General features: G+C 51.8%; 1 protein-coding gene across 3 annotated transcripts in view; it reads left to right on the top strand.

Moving 5' to 3' along the window:
* Prkcd (protein kinase C delta) overlaps positions 1 to 22,214 on the top strand; it is a 30,422-nt gene extending 8,208 nt beyond the window's left edge. Inside the window, exons 2-18 of one of the 3 annotated variants that reach the window (XM_021181613.1) lie at positions 7,529 to 7,651; positions 8,548 to 8,747; positions 10,163 to 10,223; positions 10,381 to 10,543; positions 10,637 to 10,668; positions 11,877 to 11,962; positions 12,208 to 12,337; positions 13,539 to 13,639; positions 14,747 to 14,837; positions 15,144 to 15,244; positions 15,349 to 15,522; positions 15,704 to 15,795; positions 16,328 to 16,390; positions 17,816 to 17,954; positions 18,058 to 18,246; positions 18,714 to 18,842; positions 21,533 to 22,214. In XM_021181613.1, coding sequence (XP_021037272.1) covers positions 7,537 to 7,651; positions 8,548 to 8,747; positions 10,163 to 10,223; positions 10,381 to 10,543; positions 10,637 to 10,668; positions 11,877 to 11,962; positions 12,208 to 12,337; positions 13,539 to 13,639; positions 14,747 to 14,837; positions 15,144 to 15,244; positions 15,349 to 15,522; positions 15,704 to 15,795; positions 16,328 to 16,390; positions 17,816 to 17,954; positions 18,058 to 18,246; positions 18,714 to 18,842; positions 21,533 to 21,691 — 2,025 coding nt within the window. In that variant the 5' untranslated portion in view covers positions 7,529 to 7,536 and the 3' untranslated portion in view covers positions 21,692 to 22,214. Of the gene's footprint in view, positions 1 to 7,528; positions 7,652 to 8,547; positions 8,748 to 10,162; positions 10,224 to 10,380; positions 10,544 to 10,636; positions 10,669 to 11,876; positions 11,963 to 12,207; positions 12,338 to 13,538; positions 13,640 to 14,746; positions 14,916 to 15,140; positions 15,245 to 15,348; positions 15,523 to 15,703; positions 15,796 to 16,327; positions 16,391 to 17,815; positions 17,955 to 18,057; positions 18,247 to 18,713; positions 18,843 to 21,532 lie in introns of all 3 variants that reach the window. The other 2 variants (XM_021181612.2, XM_021181611.2) reach the window with 2 other exon arrangements.
* The last annotated feature ends 398 nt before the right edge of the window (positions 22,215 to 22,612 follow it).

Here is a 22,612-nt window from a genome sequence, read left to right as displayed (position 1 = left end):
AGACTGTGGGGCTGTGGGTACAGGGTAGGAGGATCTCTGCAGAGAAAGCTTAGGGGTCTAGATAATCAAGACAAGGGGACTGTTAGACTGTTAGACTGTGAGCAGCTGCTGCTGACCTGGGCTTTGCCCAGGAACTCAACTACACTAGCTTAGGTGGGATCCTAGAGTAGCCAGGAGCCCAGGGCATGCCACAGCTGGATTAACCCTAAGAGAACTGAGGACAACTGGAGATGAGTGGTGAGACAGGTAGGGGAGAGGGCCAGGGATGAGTGTAGCAGGGTTGACAGCTTCTATGTGTATCACTGCCTCATTCCAGGCCCTGTGTTCAGCATGGCATATGGGGAAGTTCAGTGCCATATTGCAGATGGGCACACCAAAGAGCTTGCTGCATTCTGAACTACATCCACCCGACCCATTTAGGCCTGAGCTCACCAGTTTCTTTGTATGTGTTACTTGTGAGGGGATTGGCACACCTTATGGATGTTCCTCTGCCCACTGCCATTTTGAAGGTTATAGATAGCAAAAAACCAAAGTGGCCATTTGCCTTCTCCCAGACATGGAACAGTTTATGGTTATGAATCTGGGCATTCTGGGGACCTTCTTTTTGTTATTTTGTCTTTTTTTTCCCCGAGAGCTGAGGACCGAACCCAGGGCCTCTATCACTGAGCTAAGTCCCCAACTCCTCTGGAGACCTTCATTGAGAAGTGGGGATGAAGAGATGGTGTAAGATATGGGCTTGGGACCAGTATCTGGGGGGCAAAGGAGCTGTGCCCAATGTACAACATGGCCCCTCCCCCTTACAAGTCTGATGGACAGGTCTGAGTCTGGGCTGGAGTCTTTTTCCCTCCCCTTCCTGTGCCCCCACCCCTTCTGGCTTTGTGGCTTTGGTTTAATTGCTCAACCTCTTGGTCATCTTGTGCAGTGTAAGCCTGGGGCTCACGGAGGTCATCTGTGGGCTGCCCCCACCACAGCACTTAAAATCCTCCCCTCATTTGCCAGGCTTGTGACTGGCACCTGTGAGCTCCAGCTTCAGCCTCGGCTCACTTCCCCTCAGGGGCCTGCAGGTGAGGAGGCCTGCTAAGGCCTGTCCTAGGATGTGCCTGACCAGCCTGTCCCTTCTCTTCCACATCTTGGACTTCTCATTGAACCTCCTGAAGAGGCAAGCTCATCCCGACCTGGTTCCCTGCTATCCTTCCCAGGCCCTTCTTTTCTCCCCAGCCATGTGCCCAAGCGTACTGTGATAGGAAAAGCTATATTTGGTGCCAGAACCTAATCAGGTATACAAGGTCCTTCCAGGCCTCTGTGTTCATCTCTTTGTCTACAGTGTGTCTGTTGCCCATCTGTCTATTATGCTTATCACACCATGTGGGGTGTGTGTGTTTGTGTGTGTGTGTGCGCCTGCACACACACCTGGCTCTGTGTTGACATGTGACAGCAATGGGTGAATGGGAGGTGTTCCTCTGTGTATGCACTATGTCATCTTAAGGCTGTGCATGTTTCTCTGTGTGTCTACCTTTGACGGAAACTCCCCACGCCCGACTATATTTAGGTTAGTCAGTTTGCACGTGTGTGGCTGCTCTTCGGAGAGTCCTGGATACCCCTTCTCCCTTCTGGTTCCTCAGAGCAAACATCTCGGGCCATGAAAGGCCTTTGATTCTTCCTCACGGGTTCCTGCAACTCTCCCTCTGGTTGAGTTGCCTCCCTCGATCTGGGGGGCAGCTAGATGACCACAGCTCTGTGCCTGATGCTGGCTGTGCCCTTAAGGAGTCCCTATTCCATGTGTGTGCTGGCCGTCGGCTTGTGAGCCCACTGACACCCAAGAACCCGTCCAGCTGTGATATCACTCAGGCTAAAGATGCTCCTGACACCCCAGCCAGTAGACCTTTGTAGCCCTGCTTCTACCTCAGCCCTTTCGCTCCCCATCCCTGCTTTCATCCTACTCAGTACCTTAGCCCTCCTCCAGGCTGTGTGCTCCATCAGCCTTCTCATCTGTACCACTCACTGGCTAGGCGATCTGGAGTAACCTGGGGCTGAGGCAGTCTTTTGTGGCCCAGCCCCCACCCTGTTCTGTGCAGACTCATGTACAGAAAAATAAGCATGCATATTTTCTTGAGTGAAGACCCCAGCTTTCACTTGATTCTTAGGACTCAGCTCTTGTGTGTTGAAAAGGTACAAATATGCCACCCAGTGTCCACTTCCTATTTCCAGGGACTGTGTTTGGAATTTTTTTTGGTTTTGAGGCAGGTTCCTACTATAGCCCAGGCAGGCCTGGAATTCCCAATCCTGCTTAGTGTTGGGATTGCAGACAGACAGGGCCCACCACACTTGCATACAATTAATCCGGATTTTCATGTTTTGTGTATGGTGTGTGTGTGTGTGTGTTGTTTCTGTGTTTGTTTTTGTGCTAAGGATTGAATCCAGGGCCTATGATACCAGGCAAGTATTCTACCACTGAGCTCTGCTGCCAGCTTTCAGTAGTGGGATTGCTGAGTGGACTTCATGCAGCCAGGACTGAGATGACTAAGCTGGAGACACTGCCCTACCTACAACAAACCCAAGTTCTCAGATACCAAAGACAGAGGCACGGGCTACTTATCAATAGGGAAGCAGTTGCCTTCCTCAGGAGTGGGAAAAGATTCCCAGGGCTGGCTTTTGAACTGTCTAGATAGATACATGAGAAGAAAGCCATTATGACTAAGGGGACATGTCCAGGTTCACAGGGGCTGGCAAGTGAGGTGCCAAGCAGCCAGAGGCATTTGAGATGGAGAACAGGATGGGGCCAGGGTGTGGGGAGCCTTAAATGCTAGACTGAGGCCTCTTGCTTCTGAGAACACTGATAGCTGAGAAGGTGCCATGCTGTGGGCAGAGGCCCGGCTGGGAGAGCATCCTGGGCTGGGAGAATAGTGTTGAAGAGTGGGGGAGGAGAGGGCATGGGTGGGTGCTGGTCCTGTGGAGAGAGGGAGGGGTGGAAGGAGGAGCCCCAGCAAGGACGTGAGGCCAGTCCCACAGAGACGTTCCTGTGCTGGGACCTGGCTATGACTTGAGACCATGGGCTCTAGTATAGGCTTTCTCTCCCCCTTCCCTGCAGTTCCTGCTAGGCCTAGCTCCTGAGTTGTGGAAGCCCACAGTCTCCTTGACTTGGTTCTGTCAGGAAATTCTGTCATGGAGGTCAGCCTCCCAGCCAGTCATGTCCTGCCTGTTCACAGGACCCGCCTGGTTGCTCTTCATACCTCCCCTTGTTCTTTACAGCTGTGGAGCCAGCTTTCACCCACCTGCGAGCATATCACTTCCCCCTGTCTCATGACAGCCCTACATTGGTTCTTCTCTCCTTCCTTCTGCCCTCCCAGACCTACACACCAGGTAGGGCAGCAGCCCCAGGAGGGCACCATTTTGCCAACATCTGCATCTAGTTTTGGCAGTAGATGAAACTTTCCATGGCAGGCAGTGGGTGCCAGTCTGAGGTTAGGCAGGTGTGGGTAGTAGAGGGCTGTGTGAGGAAAGACCAGGGCTCCGTGGAAGAAGTCAGACGATCCCACTTTGCCATAGAGGTCTGATCTAGGCCCCTCTTCACCATCCTCAGCCCAAGCTGTTCTCTCTGTGCAATGGGTATGACCCTGTGGCCTGCAAGGCAGAATCTTGCCAGGGTAGAGGAAACCCTGTCAGAGTTGGGACCTTTCATGTGAACTTTGCCCTCAGTTTCCCCTCTGTGCGGTAAAGAGATGGACGCATCCCTCTCTGCTCTTTCTCACCACACTCGCAGCCACCCACTGTGAATGGCAACAGTGCCTCCCTACTAGCCTTGAGGCTCGTCTCTCTCAGAGCCTTGGGCTGGCTGGACACAGGTTTCTGTTTGTTCTGGAGGTGACCTGCCTGCTGTGGCTTGGCCATTGCCTTCCTCGCCTCAAGGCTTCTGGTCTCTGGCAAGGATAGGGATCTGGACCAGTTTCCCAGGTCTTCAAAAATGGAGGAAAGACAGTTCAGGGCTCGGTGCCACCATGCTGTGTAAAAGGAGAGTGGTGCCCTTTAGGGCAGGTCTCGGCCTTGCCCAGGACTAAGGGTGACTATAGGTGAATAGACTGGTCAAGCTCAGGGCTTTGCATTCTTACCTTGCTTTTCTGTCCTCATAAGTGTTTGTGTGGTTCCTGCCATATTTGTCTCCCTTTCTGCCCTCGCCTCTCTTCATCTTTCCTTAGCATAAAACAGGCCCACCTTCAAATCTTTCCACCACTTACTCATACTTACAAGTTGTGTGACCTTAAGTCACTTACTGTCTTTGAACCTTGATTTCTTCATCCAGAAAACACTTCCCGGGGCTACACTGGGACAAAGTGAGCTAATATAATTACAAGGCTATGCAGTGTGTTGACATCTTGGACAGGACAGTCTTTCTCAGAAGTGTGTGAGCTCAGATTGACAGCTTCTGTTTGACTCTCTTCCTCATAGACAGATTGGAGGAACAGGACAGAGAGACTGAGAGCCCCCAACAGTGCTCCCTGTGGAGTGCTGAGAGGATATCTCCTGCTTATCCTCTGGGCCAGCAAAGCCTGGGGCTGAGCCGTTGTTCTTCCTTTGGGGCCTGTGGACCTGGGCCTATTTGCATGGGGTTTATAAATGGAGAACACACCTTGCGTTTGTGCTTTTCACAGCTGCTCAGGCACAGCAAGGTTGTGGGGCAGCCTGACTTCACTGTGCAGATGGACACTTGCCCAGAGCCTCTCTCAGGGTCACACTGAGATGGACGCAGATGTTAGCTAGCTCATGTGTCTTGTTTCCTTTCTGGGGTCCGAGTACTCCAGAGGAGAGCCACATGGGTATTAGCAGGGCCTTTGCCCTCATTTTTGTCCCAGGAATGTGGGGCAAAGTGATTTGACCCCTGAACAAACTGTTGGGTAGTCCCATGGCAGCCCACAAAGACCATGGCTCCCCTGTGCTGGTAGCACTGTGGCCTGGCTGCAGGTTTAGGGCTGGGGCCCAGACCTGTTGTGGTTGTGGTTTTCCCTCCAGTGGTTTGTAACAGTAAGCTGCTATGAGTGTGAGCTTCAGGGGCAGCCAATGGGTCAGGTCCTGAGCCCTGCATCACACTCCTGTGGCTGCTCTGACCCCTGTCTCTTCCACACAACTCTCTGAGCCCAGGGGAAGCAAAGAGCAAGGAAAGCCATGGGCCTGCAGGCAGACTGAACTCGACACCAGGGGGCGCTGTGGAGAGAGGCTGACCACGGGGTGGAGTGCCTTCCAGGCCAGGATGAGTTGCCACACGTTCCTGCAGACATGATTTTCCTGTCTCAGAATCGGGGACAGTTTCCCAGCTCTCCCTGACTGGTGGGCAGGTAGAAGAGGCACAGTGAGGGATGAGTGGACTCAGAGAGGGTTATATTGTATGTAGGGCATGGGAATGACATTAGCCAGCGGGTACATCCTAGGCTTGTCAGGTTGATGTTGGTTGGCCCTTACCCTTTTGGGCTTCTCATTAGCATGACAGCCTAGAGACCAGGGACACGTCCTCATCTGGAATATGAGGCTTCAGAGACTTAGAGCCCAGGAGGCCTGCAAAGCTACATAGCCAAGACAGCAGTGGTGCCAAGGACCTGTGTCCTGCCTTACCATTTTGCCACCTGGATGGCTCTTCTTTCTTGTCTCTGAGGAGGAGCCTAGGTCCTATCTACTTTTTCTCTGCCTGTTCAACTTTACCCTGTGAGGTACTAGAAGCTGCTCACTACCTATCTTATCTCATTGAGAGGCAGAGGCAGAGCTATGCCCGTTGTGATTTGGCCTTTGATATCTGGACACAGGCTCATGGCAAGTGTGTACTGTGGGGGGCAGGGGGCGCTCTGCTTAGTCCTTCAGACCCTGGAAGCCCTCTCTGAGGCCCTTGATGCCTTGGACTCTGAGGTCAGTAGGAGGTCCAAGATGTCTTTTTCCCTTGGACATTTGGAACATCTGTCCAAGCCTCCTGCAGTTTCCAATGCCAGGTCTCATCCTACCATTTACTGGCCTCTTATCATGGCACGTACCCACACACCCTCACCTCACTGTACACACACTTCCGTGACCAGATGAATCCTTGTGTTGGTTAGGGGTTTTTGTGAACTTAACACAATCTGGAGTCATCTGAGAAGAGAGACTCTCAATTGAGAAAATGTCTTCTATAGGCAAGTCTGTAGGGCATTTTCTTGATTGGTGTGGGGGGCTCCATTCACCGTAGACACTGTGGACAGTGCCACTCCTGGGCAGGTAGTCCGGGGAGGTGTAAGAGAGGACGCCGGCAGCTGCAAAATAAGCCAGTAAGCAACTCGGTCTCTGGTCAGGTCCTGCAACCGGGTTCCTGTAAGCTACGAGATGAAATAAATCCGTTCCCTCATCATGGTCTGTTCATGGGGTTTCTCACAGCCACAGAGAGCAAACAGGACAGTCTTATTCTTGCAGATGTGTTGCCCCCGTGCCCAGCACCACACAGGCTCCAGGCCAGGAGGAGCCCACAGCTTCTCCTTTTGTACCCTGCAGATTGTCGTGGGCACTGGGCTGGTGGTCAGCATTGGCTCACCTGCTGGTTTCAGGCCTGAGATGTGGGCACAGGCCAGCCTCACACACCTACCTGCTCTCACTTTTACTGAGTCCGAGCCAGACCAGGGTAGGAGTCAGTGGGACCGGCCTCTCTAGTTTGTCTGCTCTGGTCTGGTGTGGGCCCTGAGCTCTGGCTGGACACTCTGGGCTGGACCGCAGGCTGAAGTCAGTGTTTCCTGTGAGCTCATCTGGACTGGAAGCTCCAGGCAGACCTGGCTGCTGTTCTGGTTGCCCTGCTGAGGAGCTGGAGGGAGCTGCTTCAGACTGGATGGCTGTTTTATTGGTGGTGGTGGTGGTGGTGAGGGTGGTGGACAGCAGCTGTGGGGTGTGTGTGTGTGTGTGTGTTTGTGAGGGTGCCCTGAATCCAGCTTTGTATATTACACTCAACATTAAAATACTTTTATATTTAGAGAAGAATAAGAAACTGCATCACCTTCTCACATCCTCTCTCTCCCTGCGTTAACCACTGCTTCCATTCTCAGTTTGAAAGGGCAGGAAATCTAAAGAGGCAGGAGGCATGTGACCCTGAGGGGCTCTTGGTCAGAAGTGTGGGTATGTTGACAAGTTGGGGCAGAGTTATATAACTCTAGCTTTCAGTTCTGGCTCCGTCTGAGCCTCAGTTTCCCCATCTACAGGATGGGGACCTTTAGCTGATAAAACAGGACTCAGTTTGGCCGTGCCTCTCTGCCTGGGTGTGTATCAGCAAAATCAACAAAGATTCAAGAGGTGCTTCATGAGCCTAGTGAGACGAGAGGGCAGCTGCTAACACTGAGTGCAAAGCCCAACACATTCGAGGTCCCTGGCATGTACAGCTGTTCTGTAATTGCCTAAGGATCACAGGCTCAAATGCTTCCAGGGCCCCATTCAGGAATGGGGACAGTGGCCTGGCCTGGTAGACTGACAGAAAAGCAGCTACCATGTTGCTCTATTGCCTTGGCTTCATGCTCACTGTACAATCTCACTCCAGGCTCCATCATGGCACCCTTCCTGCGCATCTCCTTCAATTCCTATGAGCTGGGCTCCCTGCAAGTTGAGGACGAAGCAAGCCAGCCTTTCTGTGCTGTGAAGATGAAGGAGGCACTCAGCACAGGTAGGGTTGGAAGGGTCCCTAGAGGGGCATGGGGGTGAAGGGAGGCTTCCCTTCTTCTCTAGATCCTTCTTGCCTTCCTGAACGACCCAGCTGAGGATGCAGGAAGACAGAAGCACCCAGTTCCTGACACTCCACAGGGGTTACATTGAACCTCCCACATCTTGAGTTTCACCCTACTGTGATTTCCATGTCTGCCTGGGCCTGGCCCTGTGCTGGACACTAAGGCTATTGTAGTGCTCCAGGACTGACTCGGCCTTCTCCTCACCCCTAGAAGGACTGGGCAGGTCACAGGAGATGAGTCCTAGGGAGCCTAGAGAAGACCCTGTCCCAGCCTAGGGTCAGGGTTGCTTCCTGGAGGAGGAACCCTTTGCTGTCTTCTCACCTGATGACTTCTGCCTACACACCTGTTAGGTTCTGACTAAGCTGCCCACTCCTCCAGGAAGTCTTCTCTCAATCTTAGGGTCAGGCCACTTGATGGCTGGAAGGTTCAGAGCCACTGTCTTTGTCCTCTTCCATCCCATCACAGCTGTTACTTAGTGGCTACCTGAGGAGTGCAGGGGTTCATGTCTCTGTCTGGGACTTGACTTGGCCATGTTCCTTGTCATCAGGTCGTGGCTAACCTGTGGCAGCTCTTCCATGTGATCACTGGGTGAATGCAGACAGAAAGGGAAGTTGTACTGGAGCTGGAGCAGGGACGTTATAGGAACGGGAACAGCAAGGCCAAAGGACTTAGGTGGGACCTGCCAGAGTGCCCGAAAGGCACTAGAGGCTGCTGGAGAGCCGTAGCACATCCTTGGGGCTGGAGAGAAAGAAGACTGTGTGGCACTGAGGGATAAGGAGGTCCAGGGAAGCAGGGACTAGTCCCAGTCTGACTTTTCTGTCCGGCCCTGTCGCAGAGCGAGGGAAGACACTGGTACAGAAGAAGCCCACCATGTATCCTGAGTGGAAGACAACGTTCGACGCCCACATCTATGAAGGCCGTGTTATCCAGATTGTGCTGATGCGGGCAGCTGAAGACCCCGTGTCTGAGGTCACGGTGGGAGTGTCAGTACTGGCTGAGCGCTGCAAGAAGAACAACGGCAAGGCTGAGTTCTGGGTGAGAGGCCTGTGAGCATGGTCTTGCATGTGCTTGTGTGCTAGTGGGCTGGGACTTGGCGAGTGAGTGAGCCCAACTCTGTAGCTGCTGTGACTGAGCTTGAATCCCGGACTGCTTTACCAGGTCCTTGGCCCCTCTGAGCTCTCTTTCTACATCCATAAGAAGGAGTAAAAATATCTACTCCAAGGAACCCATCAGATAAAATGAGCATCAATGCTCAGTGCTTATTGCCAGCCAATTGTGGTGCCCTGGGTTTCTAATCCTGTGTCCTTGGGACTCTCAAGCAGCAAGGTTACAAGTTCAGGACCTGCTGGGTAACTTAATGAGATTCTGCCTCAAATTTTAAAAATGTAAAGTTAGAGTTGGGGATGCAGCTCAGTGATAGTTTGTCTAGTATCTCTCCAGCACCACAAAGTATGGAGACACCACAGTCTGATACCTCGTCAGTCCCGAAGGAAGTTATCTGACTATTGCAGCTAACTCTCTCCACCGATTAATGTTGAAAAGGCAGGGTATGCATCCTAAAGTGCTGTGCTCCTACCCCAGCCCCAGGCTCCTTCCCTCTTAGAGGCCCCTGTTGTTCCTATTTGGGGGAGCGTGTTGAGGATATTACAGGTCTAGCCAGACATGGACCGAACATCATGTTATTTAGCAGAAAAGAGGTAAGAGAAGGAAGCTGGCAGTCTGCCCACTCACCTGCAGAAACTAGGACTGCACATGCCTGGGACCACGTGCATCTGTGGTGATATTCTTGGCGGCACATGCCTGGGGCCAGGTGCATCTGTGGTAGTGTTCTTGTTGGCAGCAGAATGCCAGAGCCAATACAGTCCTGTGGTCTTTTGAAGCCAAAATGCCTTTCTAAAAAGACGCAGTGACCATTGGAAGCACTGGTCAGCCTTAATGAGGAGTGAAGGAGCCGAGATAGAAGAGGGGACCACATAGGACTGCTCCAACTCTTAGCCAGTTAGGCAGGGGCACGGGAGCCTCCTGGCCAGTGCTCTCCCTGAGGAAATATCACTGGGTCTAGGTCCTGATAGAGGCTTAGGCCTTTCCCTCTCGAGACTGTAGTGAAGGACCTGTCTCTGTGAGCACAGTGTTCTGTGTCTGTCAGGTGTAGTGGTGTGGTGTCTGCATGTGCAGATGGGGAGGGGGGAGTTCCCCTGTACACTGCTCCTGGACCATGTGACCTAGCAGGGTGTGGGCTGGATCCTTTCACTTCCCCAAATGTAATAATACCCTGGGTGCAAAGTGGGGCGGGGCTTGGGCGGGGCCCTGCCCACTCTGGACAGGCTGGAGTCTGAACAGGCTCTAGGGCCCCCCCCTTGGCCTTGAGGGAGACCAATGGGGCAGGTTCTGAGTCTCACCTGGGCCAGGCTGGCCCTCACTGATTTGACATCCCCCTCCCACCCCTGCAGCTGGATCTGCAGCCTCAGGCCAAGGTGCTGATGTGTGTGCAGTATTTCCTGGAGGATGGGGGTAAGACCCCCACCTGGGCAGGGGCAAGCTCTTTTGCCAGGTCAGAGGCAGAGCTGGAAACAACTCCCATGGGGCTATGTTGGGACCATCTTGGGAGGGCCTGAAGGGGATGCTGACCTTAATGGACTTGGGGCTGACTTCACTGTATGGCTCATAGATTGCAAACAGTCCATGCGTAGTGAGGAGGAGGCAAAGTTTCCAACCATGAACCGCCGTGGAGCCATTAAACAGGCCAAGATCCACTACATCAAGAACCACGAGTTTATCGCCACCTTCTTCGGGCAGCCCACCTTCTGTTCTGTGTGCAAAGAGTTTGTCTGGTGAGAGCTGGTGAGCCCTGCTGCAGGTGGCGCAGGGAGGGAGGGACTGAACTGGAGCATCCTCACTCATTCTGCTGGGGCTTTGCCTTTCAGGGGCCTCAACAAGCAAGGCTACAAATGCAGGCGTAAGTCTTCCCTGTTTGCTGTGTGCACCGGTGTGTGCTGACGCCTGCCACTGTTTGTGTCCCTGGGTCTGGAGAGCAAGTCTGGACCAGAGCCCAGTGTCCATGAATATGTGTGCTCAAGTCAGTTAGTGCCAGACTGGCTTGTTGCAGCTGGTCAGAGCCAGTTCTGTGCGTTCCTTCCCAACTCTGTGCAGGTTGTCAGGTAGTTACCCCCAATTGGCTGTTGTAGACCAGCCACAGACTAGGCACAGACACACACAAGATCGCCACCCCGGGGTGGGTGTGAGCTGTTCACTAACCCTCCCCTGCCTTCGTGTGCTTGTCATGGATGCGAGTGTGTGATGCATAGGTGTGAGCGTGAGCACGCCTTTCACAGTGAGCAAGCCCAGGCTGCTCTGCGCCTCTGCAGCCTTGGTCACATTTCTCAGCACTGGGCAGGTGCCTCTGCTTCCTTGCCCGTACACGATAGATAACAGATTCAAGTGTGAAGACCTACTAGATGCCATGTAAGCTATCAGGTGGTGAGTGTTCCTTAAAAGAAGTCTGTCAGTCACTACGCAGGCTCTGTGTGGATGGACAGGTGTCTTTGTATGGGGTGTGGCACGTGTACCTGTGAAAGAGAGCTCAGCAACTGTTTGCTGACCTGAAAGAGGTGCTGTGCTCTCTTTCCTGCCCCTATACAGCATCACTTCTACACCCCCCCCCCCACACACACACACACGTGCACACATGCCTCACTACTGAGAACCCTTGAGCCTTGAGCCTTCTCTAATTTTTACAACCCTTTAGATTGGCCCATCTCTCTTTTTTTTTTATTTTTATTTTATTTATTTATTTTTGGTTTTTCGAGACAGGGTTTCTCTGTGTAGTCCTGGCTGTCCTGGAACTCACTCTGTAGACCAGGCTGGCCTTGAACTCAGAAATCCACCTGTCTCTACCTCCCAAGTCCTGGGATTAAAGGCGTGAGCCACCACAGCCTGGCTGATTGGCCCATCTCTTGCCCATGCTTTTCAGGCTGCTCTGGAAAGGCTAGCGGGAGGGGTGGGGTGGGATAAAGCCCCGGGCCAAGCCTATATAGTGTGAGGGTGTAGGCGGCTAGTGAGAAGGCTGGCTTTGTGCAGAGGGCTGTAGTTGGCAAGCAGTGCCAGCTCAGAGTCTGCCTCTCTTGGTGCCTCCCCCGCTCCGTCCTGGGCCTGTGCCCCTTCAAGAATGCAACGCTGCCATCCACAAGAAATGCATTGACAAGATTATCGGCCGCTGCACTGGCACTGCCACCAATAGCCGGGACACCATCGTGAGCTGGGCCCAGGGCGCGGGGGTCTGGGGATTGTCAGATGGGAGGGGAGGACCATGGGTACCCTAGACTCTGTGAGGGTCACCCTCTTTTCTCACTTTGTTTTGCCTTTCCTTGCTTCTTGCCTGGGCTCCTTGGGCCTTTGAGTTTCCCAGACCTTGGTGGAGCCCTGTTAGGCATCTGACAACCCACAGTTTGGGAGAACTGGCATGTGACCCCTTACCTGTGATACGCTTCCCCTCCAGTTCCAGAAAGAACGCTTCAACATCGACATGCCTCACCGATTCAAGGTTTATAACTACATGAGCCCCACCTTCTGTGACCACTGTGGCAGTTTGCTCTGGGGACTGGTGAAGCAGGGATTAAAGTGTGAAGGTGTGTGCTACCCAGATTCTAGACCTAAGCCCCAGTACCCACCACCATGCCTGATAGGTTTTTTGTTTTGTTTTGGTTTGGTTTGGTTTTAAGACAGGGTTTCTCTGTGTAGCCCTGGCTGTCCTGGAACTCACTCTGTAGACCAGGCTGGCCTCAAACTCAGAAATCCGCCTGCCTCTGCCTCCCGAGTGCTGGGATTAAAGGCGTGCGCCACCACGCCTGGCTCTGATAGTTCTTACACTAAGTCAGAGGACCCTTATCTGTCTACTCTTCATTTGGGGGGGACCCTCCTACACATACACACACACACACACACACACACCGGTACACAGCTCACATCACTGAGGAGCAAGTGACTGGAAGTGCTTTACCAAGGCTTGCTGTGCACTAGCGGCCCTGCCTGCTGGCCTGCCTTCCTCCCCAACCCAACCCCCCCAGCCCAACCTGACCAGAGTCAGGAGACTCTGAAGGCCCTGAGGAAAGCTGCCTTTCTCACTTGTCCCAGATGTTAAAGAGGTTATAATTAGCTACCCCCCTCCTTCTTCCTCCCCCTTTCTCTCCCTCTCCCTTTCTCTCCCTCTCCCTTGCTCTCTTTCTCTCTCTCTCTCCCCCTCCTCTTTCTCTTCTTCCCCCTCTCCCTTTCCCTCCTCTCTCTCCTTCCCATCCTCCCTCTTTTTTCCCCTCTTTCTTTATCCTTCTCCCTCTCTCCCTCCCTTCTTCCCCTTCCTCCCACCATATCTCTCCCCCCCTTTATTTATTTATTTATTTTTTTGTTTTTGTTTTGTTTTTGAGACAGGGTTTCTCTGTGTATCCCTGGCTGTTCTGGGACTCACTTTGTAGACCAGGCTGGCCTCGAACTCAGAAATTCGCCTGCCTCTGCCTCTGGAGTGCTGGGATTAAAGGTGTGCACCACCACACCTCTCCCTCTCTTTCCATCTCTTTCTTTGACAGGGTATCACACAGTAGCCAGGCTGGCCTTGAATTCAGAGCAGTCCTCTTGCCTCAGCCTCCTAGTTGCTGGGATTATAGGTGTGACTTAATCCATCCAGCTATTTTCTTTTTTTATTTAAATATCATGGTTTCAAATGTCCTCATCTCCAGAAGCTCAACAAGCCAAAAAGTCCCCCTGTCTCCTCCCCTTCCTCCATCCCTGTTCATTTCTGAGACCTAACATGGCTGGACCCTCCTCTGACTCTTGCAGATTGTGGCATGAATGTGCACCACAAATGCCGGGAGAAGGTGGCCAACCTGTGTGGTATCAACCAAAAGCTCTTGGCTGAGGCCTTAAACCAAGTAACCCAGGTAGGCAAGGCCCGTGGGAGGGACCTGGACATAGGGCAGTGGGAACAGAGGTATCAGGGTTCACAGGATGCCTGGGGAGTGACTTCTGGAAGATAGTTGATGAATTTAGGCAGCAGAGAGAGGTGGCCTTGTTATCTTTGGAAATTTTATCATTCAGGCAGTCTGTTACCTGAGGGGAGGCAGGGACTGCAGAGTTGAATGTTGGGACATTTTGAACAGGGACTGGGTCTATGTAATGTGTGTGCCATGTATGATATGTATAGTGTAAGTGTTGTGTGTGACATATGTATGCATGTGTGATATTTATTTGGTATGTAGTGTGTGTTCCCAGAGTATAGTAGCTAGGTGTGTGTGTGGTATATAGAATGTGTACTGTATGCATATGTATGCTATATGTACATAGTGTATATGGTATGTTTACATAGTGTGAGTGTTGTGTGTATGCAGTGTGTGGTATGTAGGGGGTGGTATGTAGTATGTGAAGTGGGTGTATTGTATGTACATAATAATCGCTATGCTATGCATAAGTGTGGTAGTGTGTGAATGTACAGTATATGGAGTGTGTTGGGTGTATGAGAAAGGGGTTCTCATGGTATGTGTATATTTATATGTGATTGGAACTTAAGGGATAACACAAACTTTAGAGTGAAAATCTAGAGCCAGATATGAAGTTAGTGGCCAGCAAGATGTTTCAGTGGGTAAAAGCATTTTTCCACACAGCCTAACAGCATGAGTTCCCTCCATAGAACACACAAAATAGGAGAGAAACAAGTCTAACAAGTTGTCCTCTGGTCTCATGGGTGTCCTGTGCCATATGCATGTGTGCACATGTATCTGTTCACATATGCACACATAAATGTAAAATAATTCTTAAAAATGATACTAGATAATTTATTAAACGCTTAGGAAGGTATGGCTCAGTTTAATAAACTTCTGCCTATGATCTGTGCCTTTCAGATCTCAGGGCCAGTGGGAGGGAGGAATGAGACCTGGGAGACCCGGGTTCTGCCCTCTGACGCCATTGAAATTGAGGAGGATATTGCAGTTGGGGTCTTCTTCGTCTGAGAGTTCTGACAATGGTCTTCCATTCTTATGTCCTTTCCCTAGAGATCTTCCCGGAGGCTGGACACAACAGAGTCTGTCGGAATATACCAGGGATTTGAGAAGAAGCCAGAAGTCTCTGAGAGTGACAGCCTAGGTGAAGCTGGGTCACATATCCCTTTAAAGCTATCATTCCCCAACAGGGCAAAGGAAAAGGACAGTAGTGAGACCTGCGGTAAGGTCCTGAGCTTCTTTCTCTCCAAGGCCCCTTCCTTCCCCAGCCCACCCTTGGGACTCCAGTGAGTCCTCTCTGTCTAGTAAGTCCTGGAAAGAGGTACCACCTGTTACCAATCAGCTCTTTTTCTCCTCTCCAAGGCCCCTTGCCTAGCCCACTCCTGTTCCCTGGGAAAGGGAGTCATGTAGACTGAGACCTTAATCTCTCTCTCTCTCTCTCTCTTAGCAGACAACAACGGGACCTATGGCAAGATCTGGGAGGGGAGCACCCGGTGCACCCTTGAGAACTTCACCTTCCAAAAAGTACTGGGCAAAGGCAGCTTTGGCAAGGTGAGGGCGGCCTGAAGACCAGGGCTCAGGGGTTTCCTGTTAAGCACGAAGGCTGGAGGCTGATAACCCCCAGGGCCTTTGCTCAGCATCCCTCCCATTGGTAGGTGCTGCTGGCAGAGCTGAAGGGCAAAGACAAGTACTTTGCAGTCAAGTGTCTGAAGAAGGACGTGGTGCTGATTGACGACGATGTAGAGTGTACCATGGTGGAGAAGCGGGTGCTGGCGCTCGCCTGGGAGAATCCCTTCCTCACCCACCTCATCTGTACCTTCCAGACCAAGGTTCCTGACTTTCCCCTGTCATCCTCCCTGCAGTGGGGACTGTGTCTGTTCTAGTCACTCCTCCCAAATTGTCACCCTCAGCCCAAGTCCTGTGCTCTCTGCTTCCAGTTGGGCTCCATGGTCTTTTGCTAGGGTATCTCCTACTTACCCTTTACCTCTGCTTACTTCCTGCCCCACCCAGGAGCACCTGTTCTTCGTGATGGAGTTTCTCAATGGTGGGGATCTGATGTTCCACATTCAGGACAAAGGCCGCTTCGAACTCTACCGGGCTACGTATGTGAGGGCTCTATGTGAGGAGAGGGGCTTTGGCTCTCATTCTTTTGCTCCCCATCCTTACCCCCCAGAAAAGCTTGAGTCAGGATAGAGCTAGCACTGGGGAGACTGGGGACATCATGTGGGCAACAAGGTCTGGTTATGGGACCAGGACACGTACTCTAGGTCCTGTCCTCTCTTCAGCCTCAGCCAGAACAGCAGAATGGACCTGCATAGCATTGGACCCTGGTGTGTGGCCCCTAGGCCACAGTAGTAATGCTGTCAAGCATTTGCCTAAATTAATGGCATGTGTTTGCACATTTATACCAACAGAAATCTCTCCTACAACAGAGCATTGGCTTATTAAGCTTTCAGTTCAAACTTTACTGCCTGGGCTTCCAGCCCCCACTTACCTGATTTACAGATGAGCCCTGATTTACAGATGTGCTTGGTTAGGGCCCTGGTGTTGATGGAGTTACTTTTAGTGTTTCCTGTCCTGGGATGGGTCGATGGGACTGGTGGGCAAAATCCTGGAATAGCATCTCTTGTTCAGGTTTTATGCAGCTGAGATCATCTGCGGACTGCAGTTTCTACACAGCAAAGGCATTATTTACAGGTATTGCTGGTGCCGGGGCCATGGGGAGGGACTTCTGGGAAGGCGGATGCTTAGCCTGACCCACAGGCCCAGCACGGCTGAGGCTGGTGCAGCTCCTGGGACAGGAAACTCACTGTCCTTACTCAGTGCTGTTGGAAAGGGGGCAGCGTGAGCAGGTACAGTGCCTCCATACGTGATGTTCATCTTTCTCACTCCAAAGACCCCAACTGAGCAATCTGAGATTTCACCACTAGGCACTGGTTCCTTAAGTCTTTATCCAGTACCTTAGGCTCCACCCTATGGCGGATGCCACACACTCACCAGAAGGGTTGAGGCTGTACTCTGTGTCATAGGATATCTGCATCTGGGTATGTGAGATGATACTAAACTATCAGGCAGAAACTACCCTGTGGAGCCAAGTTGTGGCTTTACACCTCTGTAATCCCAGCACTTGGGAGGCCGAGGCAGACAGATCTCTGAGTTAGAGGTTAGCCTGGGCTACATAGGACAGCCAGGGCTGCATATTGAGACCCCGTGTTCCAGTTTTCTGAGGTGGGAGTGGGGCGCTAGAGAGATGGCTTAGGAGTCCAGAGCGCCTGCTGTTTGCAGGATTGGGTTCTTCACATTCATGTCCAGTGGCTCACAATTGCTTGTAGCTCTACCTCCAGGGAACTGCCACTCTCTTCTGGCCTCTGTGGGCACTTACCCTCATGTGCACTTACCCACACACAGACACACATACCTATCTATAAATTAAAACTAAAAATAAATTTAAAAGTAGGCAAGAGTCAAGCGTGGTGGCACATGCCTTTAGTCCCAGCACTCTGAAAGGGAGAAGCAGGCAGGTCTCTTTGGAGGCCAGCCTGGTCTACATAGTGCGCTCCAGTACAGCCAAGGCTATGGAGAGACCCTGTCTCAAAAAAAAAAAAAAGAGGTGGGTATGCCGTCCATATTCTACTTTGCTTGCTTGTCTGTGCCTAGCGTTGCTAAAGGCGGCCTGGTGGTTGAAGTTGGTAGAGATGAGCCTCATACTGTTTGTACATATTGTTACTTGTTCCTGTGCCTGTAAGTTATCTACTCAAATGACTAATGATGGAAACCAACATGGTTCCTGCCCTTGTTGAGTCAGACAGACCTGAGTTGGGTAGAAGGCAGTGGTATATATATCTGCCAGCCAGTTAGGTTACAAGGGACAGTGACGTCGTTGCTCTGAACTGCACTCAGGAATTCAGGGAGTAAGGTGCTGTTTGTCACATTTAGCACAGTGGGTGGCTACCAGAAGGCACCTGCTTACTCCCCCCCCCCCAGACCCCCTTTCTCCTCTGTGTTCTCTCATGCTCTGAGAAAAAGGTGTGGACTTGCAGGGCTAAAATCCAGCGTGTGGCAGCATCGCTAGGGGAGGTTAGAACTTGTGCCCAGGGATGTTCTGTCCTGTCCTCTCGTCAGGGACCTCAAGCTGGACAATGTGATGCTAGACAGGGACGGCCACATCAAGATTGCTGACTTTGGGATGTGCAAAGAGAATATATTTGGGGAGGGCCGGGCCAGCACATTCTGCGGCACTCCTGACTACATCGCCCCTGAGGTAAGAGGTCTCTCTCTTAGCTCTGCGTTTGGCTTTGAGTGGGTAGAGCCAGAAAGGCTCCCTGTAGAAGGCTGGCCCCCTGTTCTGACCCCTGTTGCCCCAGATCCTGCAGGGCCTGAAGTACTCCTTCTCCGTGGACTGGTGGTCTTTCGGGGTCCTCCTGTATGAAATGCTCATCGGCCAGTCCCCCTTCCACGGCGATGATGAGGACGAGCTCTTCGAGTCCATCCGGGTGGACACACCACACTATCCCCGTTGGATCACCAAGGAATCCAAGGACATCATGGAGAAGGTGAGTCTGGCTGATGCATACCTTGGGGCTTTCAGGAGGGCCTGTCTCTGGAATAGGGGCTCCCTGAGGCTCCATGCCTGACATATCCCAAGCCTTGCTATGTCCCTGTCCTTTTGAGTCCCCTGCCTGGAATCGGCAGGGTGTGGTGACTAAGGACTCAGGTCAGGAGACAGACAGACCTGAGGGCAAGTCCTGGCTCTGTCTGTAACTAGCTGGTGACTGTGGGTGGGTCACTTAACCTCTCTCTCCTTATCTTCACACTGTCTCAGAATTGCTAGAAGCACATAGAAACCCCTAACACTCAGCACCTGGGCAGATAGTATCAGTAAAACATAGAGCAGTACCCTCAGCCCCAGAGTTCCCTGGGCTGAGCCTGTCTAGTCTTGGAGCCACTGGGCTGCCAGTGGTTTGCAGAGCTCTGGTTTCCCATGGCCATGAGTCCTGACCAAGACCCCTGTGGATTGCAGCTATTCGAGAGGGACCCTGACAAGAGGCTGGGAGTAACAGGAAACATCAGGATTCACCCCTTTTTCAAGACTATCAACTGGTCCCTCCTGGAGAAGCGGAAGGTGGAGCCGCCCTTTAAGCCCAAAGTGGTATGTCACCCCGCCCTGCTCCAGGCCTGGCCTTCCCTTGCTCTGCCCCTTGCCCTGCAGCATCCCCACATGCCCCACTTTCCTTCCAGCAAGCCTGCTTCCTGACCCCTCCTGGCATGCTGTGTACCACAGCCTCCACTCTTGCATCCTCATAATGTCAGCCCGGCACTCGTTCAGGAGACATTTGGAACTGCAGATTTAGGGTCTTGAGCTGGGGAACATAGCTCGGAGGCAGAGCACTTAGCCTAGCATCTACAGGGCCCTAGGTTTGAATCTCAGCACCACCAAATAAAAACAGCAGAAACAGAAACGGGTGCAGGCATGATGGAGCACACCAGTAACCCATAGTACTTGGGAGGCAGAAGCCGAAAAGTAGCCACAAGTTCAAAGCCAGCCTAGTGAGTCCTCAGCTACATAGTGGGGACCCTGTTTCAAAGCAACAACCACAAGTGGCATGTGCCTGTAATCCCAGGAGTGCTGGCAGCGAGGCACCTGATGCTGAGGTAAGAGGATATTGTAAGTCTAGGTCAGCCAGGGCTATATAGCAAGATTTTGTCTCAGACAGACAGACAGACAGACAGGACCTTGCTGTATTTCTCAGACTGGCTCAGAACTCTTGGACTTGTTATCCCCCCTACAGGCACACACCGCCATGCCTGCTAGCAGCCATTCCTCGTAATTAAGTTCTTCAGAACCTTGTGTTCCCAGAGCTGTATTTTGGCCACCAGAGTTAAGGCTTTACTTCCATCTGTCTATTCATCAATCATAAATCGTGGACACGCTGAGTCCTTGTTGGGAACAGAGCACAGTGCTAGGCTTTGGCAGGCTGAGAAAAAGTCCTAAACCCCGAGGAGCCCAGACCAGATGCCTAGACACTGGTGACACTCTGATAGAAGGCAGCAGTGTGGGATGTCACAGGACACACATTACAGGCTGCTTCCCAGAGGGAGGGACTAGCAGTAGGAACCAGAAATGCAGGGAGCAGAGTGGTCTGTGAGGATGCTTTGGAAGAACTGGTTTATGGGAGTAGGGCTCAGCTGTCAGACTGGGAGAGGGTATCCCAGGTAGTGAGCTGATCTGTATCGCAGCCTCAGCAGCAGCAGCAGCAGCCACTGGCACTGGCTGAGATAAGTAGATCATGACACTGGGAAGCTGGAACCTGCTGGGTGTGTACATCAGTGTACTGTAGTCCTAATGCTCAGAGGGATACAGGAGCTTCCTAACCTCAAACCCACTTCCCAGCATGATCCTGTCTTTAAAAAAAGAAGAAGTTAGGGCACAGTGTCCCTTTTGTGGTCATAGCTCCTTCCCTGGCTACCTTTTCTCTCACTTGTCTTCTGCCGGGACATACTGTTCCCACTGGGCAGTCTCTGTGGCCTGCCCCACATTTGTGCCCCCCGCCCCATGGAAGTCATAGTCAGAGGCTCCCTGACCAGGGTGACAAGCTGGCTCAGCTATAAGGGCAGTATATGGATGGCTCTTGCTCCCCAGTTATTCCTCCACTCAGTGGACATGTGAGCAGCCTTTGCCTCTGGGGGCTGAGCAGGACAGTGGGCTTTCAGGCCTAAGAGTGGGGCCTCACAGGAAGTGGGCCCAGGGGCTCTGGTGTACCTATAGCTCATGGCAGAGTACTCCCCCAGCAGGTCAGCGTCCTCCCCAAGTAAAGGTCAAAATGAAAGACCAAAACCAGACATGGTAGGTAGGACATAGCTGTAATCCCAGCCCTTGGGAGGTAGAGGCAGGAAGAGCAGGGGTTCAGGGCCAGCCTCAGTTGCATGAGACTGTCTTGAAAAAGAAAAAACAAGAACAAAAACCAGATTCCGATCTTCTACCTGTCAAATCTCTGGCCAGAGTGAGAGCTGATATCTCTGAGCCTGTTTTACTGCGGATACAGTAGTCGCCGTTGTCTCTGGGACTGTGGTGTACAGTAAGAAGAGAGAAGGGTGTGCTAACCTGTTACCATCTTACCCAGTCCTCAGGGGCAGTGAATTAGGAACTTTTCTTATAAACATCCTGAGAAGAAATACTTGCGTTTTGCAGCCCTGTGCTCAGTGCAGCCGTGTTCCTTGTTCTGCAGATGGGTGTGGTTGTGTAGTCATAAAACTTGATTTGTGGGCACAGCTATTTGCATTTGACTTCATTTTCATATACCATTGGATAGTCTTTTTTTTTTCCTCCCAACCATTTAAAATCATAGAGGCTAGAGCTGTAAGTGGTGGTGCGTAGCGGTTCTAGTGTTTGGGAGGCTGAGGCAGGAGGATCATGATTTTGTAGACAGCCTGGGCTACATAATGAGACTTTTGTTTCAAAAATACCAAAACTAAAACCAACTATCCAAAAATAGCAAAAGCTATTCTTAACTTATAGACCTCCATTAAGAGCAGAGCAGGAGATCTGAGGCCCACAGGCGGTAGTTGACTGGCCCTGCTCTGCAGGATGTCCCAGGATATCCCCTGTCCTAACTTCCCCGTGCGGTGCTCCCTGCCTGCCATCCTCACCTCTGAGGCGCAGCACCCCTGTGATGGCGCTGTCCTTGGGTTACCAGTGACATCCTCTTTCCCAACTGAGCTGACTGCCCTGGCTTGCCCCGACAAGGGCCCCAGAAGCCTGGGCGCCTTGCCATGTCTTTGAAGGCAGACCTTGGAGACACCCTTTCAGTCACGCTTACCTGCCATTGCGTTTGCCCACAGAAATCCCCGTCAGACTACAGCAACTTCGACCCGGAGTTCCTCAATGAGAAGCCTCAGCTTTCCTTCAGTGACAAGAACCTCATCGACTCTATGGACCAGGCAGCCTTCCACGGCTTCTCCTTTGTGAATCCCAAGTTTGAGCAATACCTGGACATTTGAGCTCCCAGACCTGCTTTAAACGCCCTGGCAGAGTAGGCCCGTCCGCCCTGGTTTGCACCCGCATTGCCCGTGGAGAATAGTGGGTGACTGGCTGATTTCTGCTGCCACCCCCTCCTCCTTGGAGAGTCCGGCTCCTGCTGGCTGGGCTCACAGTACTTCCTCTGTGAACTGTTTGTGAATTTGCCTTCCCTTTGCCATCAGAGGGAAACTGTAAATCCTGTGTTTCATTACTTGAATGTAGTTATTGAAATATATATTATATATATGCACATATATATAATAGGCTGTATATATTGCTCAGTATAGAAAGCATGTAGGAGACTGGTGATGTGTTGACCTTTTTTTTAAAAAAAAAAACATATGTATATGTGTGTATATATATATACATATACACACATATACATATATATGTGTATGTATGTACGTATGTATATATATATATGACCAAAAGAAAAGAAGAGCACAAGCTGTCTGAACCACAGGTTCTTTTATGTGTGTCTAAATAAACACTGAATGGTACCAACCTGGCTGTGGGGACATTTATGTCCCAGGAAGTTGGTAGCAGGTGCTCCTGCCACCGTTGGCTGCAGTGGCAGAACCCTGGGTCTTCATGCAAATGTGTTTGTGTTTAGGGGTTTCCTTTTGCCCCAGGGCCCTGGCACTGCAGGAACCACAAATGTCTCTTTGGGGTTATGGTAGGAGGTGAGATGGGCTGTAATCTGTGACTGGGTAGAGAGGGCCAGCCCAGAAGTTCAGAGAGACAGAAGGCCAGACCGGAAAGGAGGATCAGAGGCACAAAGCTGGAGGTGTGTCTCAGTACTCGAGTTTGCTTAAGTGCTTCATGTTTGAGACAGGGTCTCTCTGTGTAGTCTTGGCTGATCTCCAGCTTGCTCTGTAGTTCAGGCTGGCCCCACAGAGGTC

This window comes from Mus caroli, chromosome 14 (genome assembly GCF_900094665.2).
Source record: "Mus caroli chromosome 14, CAROLI_EIJ_v1.1, whole genome shotgun sequence".
Taxonomy (NCBI): Eukaryota; Metazoa; Chordata; class Mammalia; order Rodentia; family Muridae; genus Mus; species Mus caroli.
The sequence above is the reverse complement of the archived record's forward strand: the minus strand, read 5'-3'. Positions and strand labels throughout refer to the sequence as shown.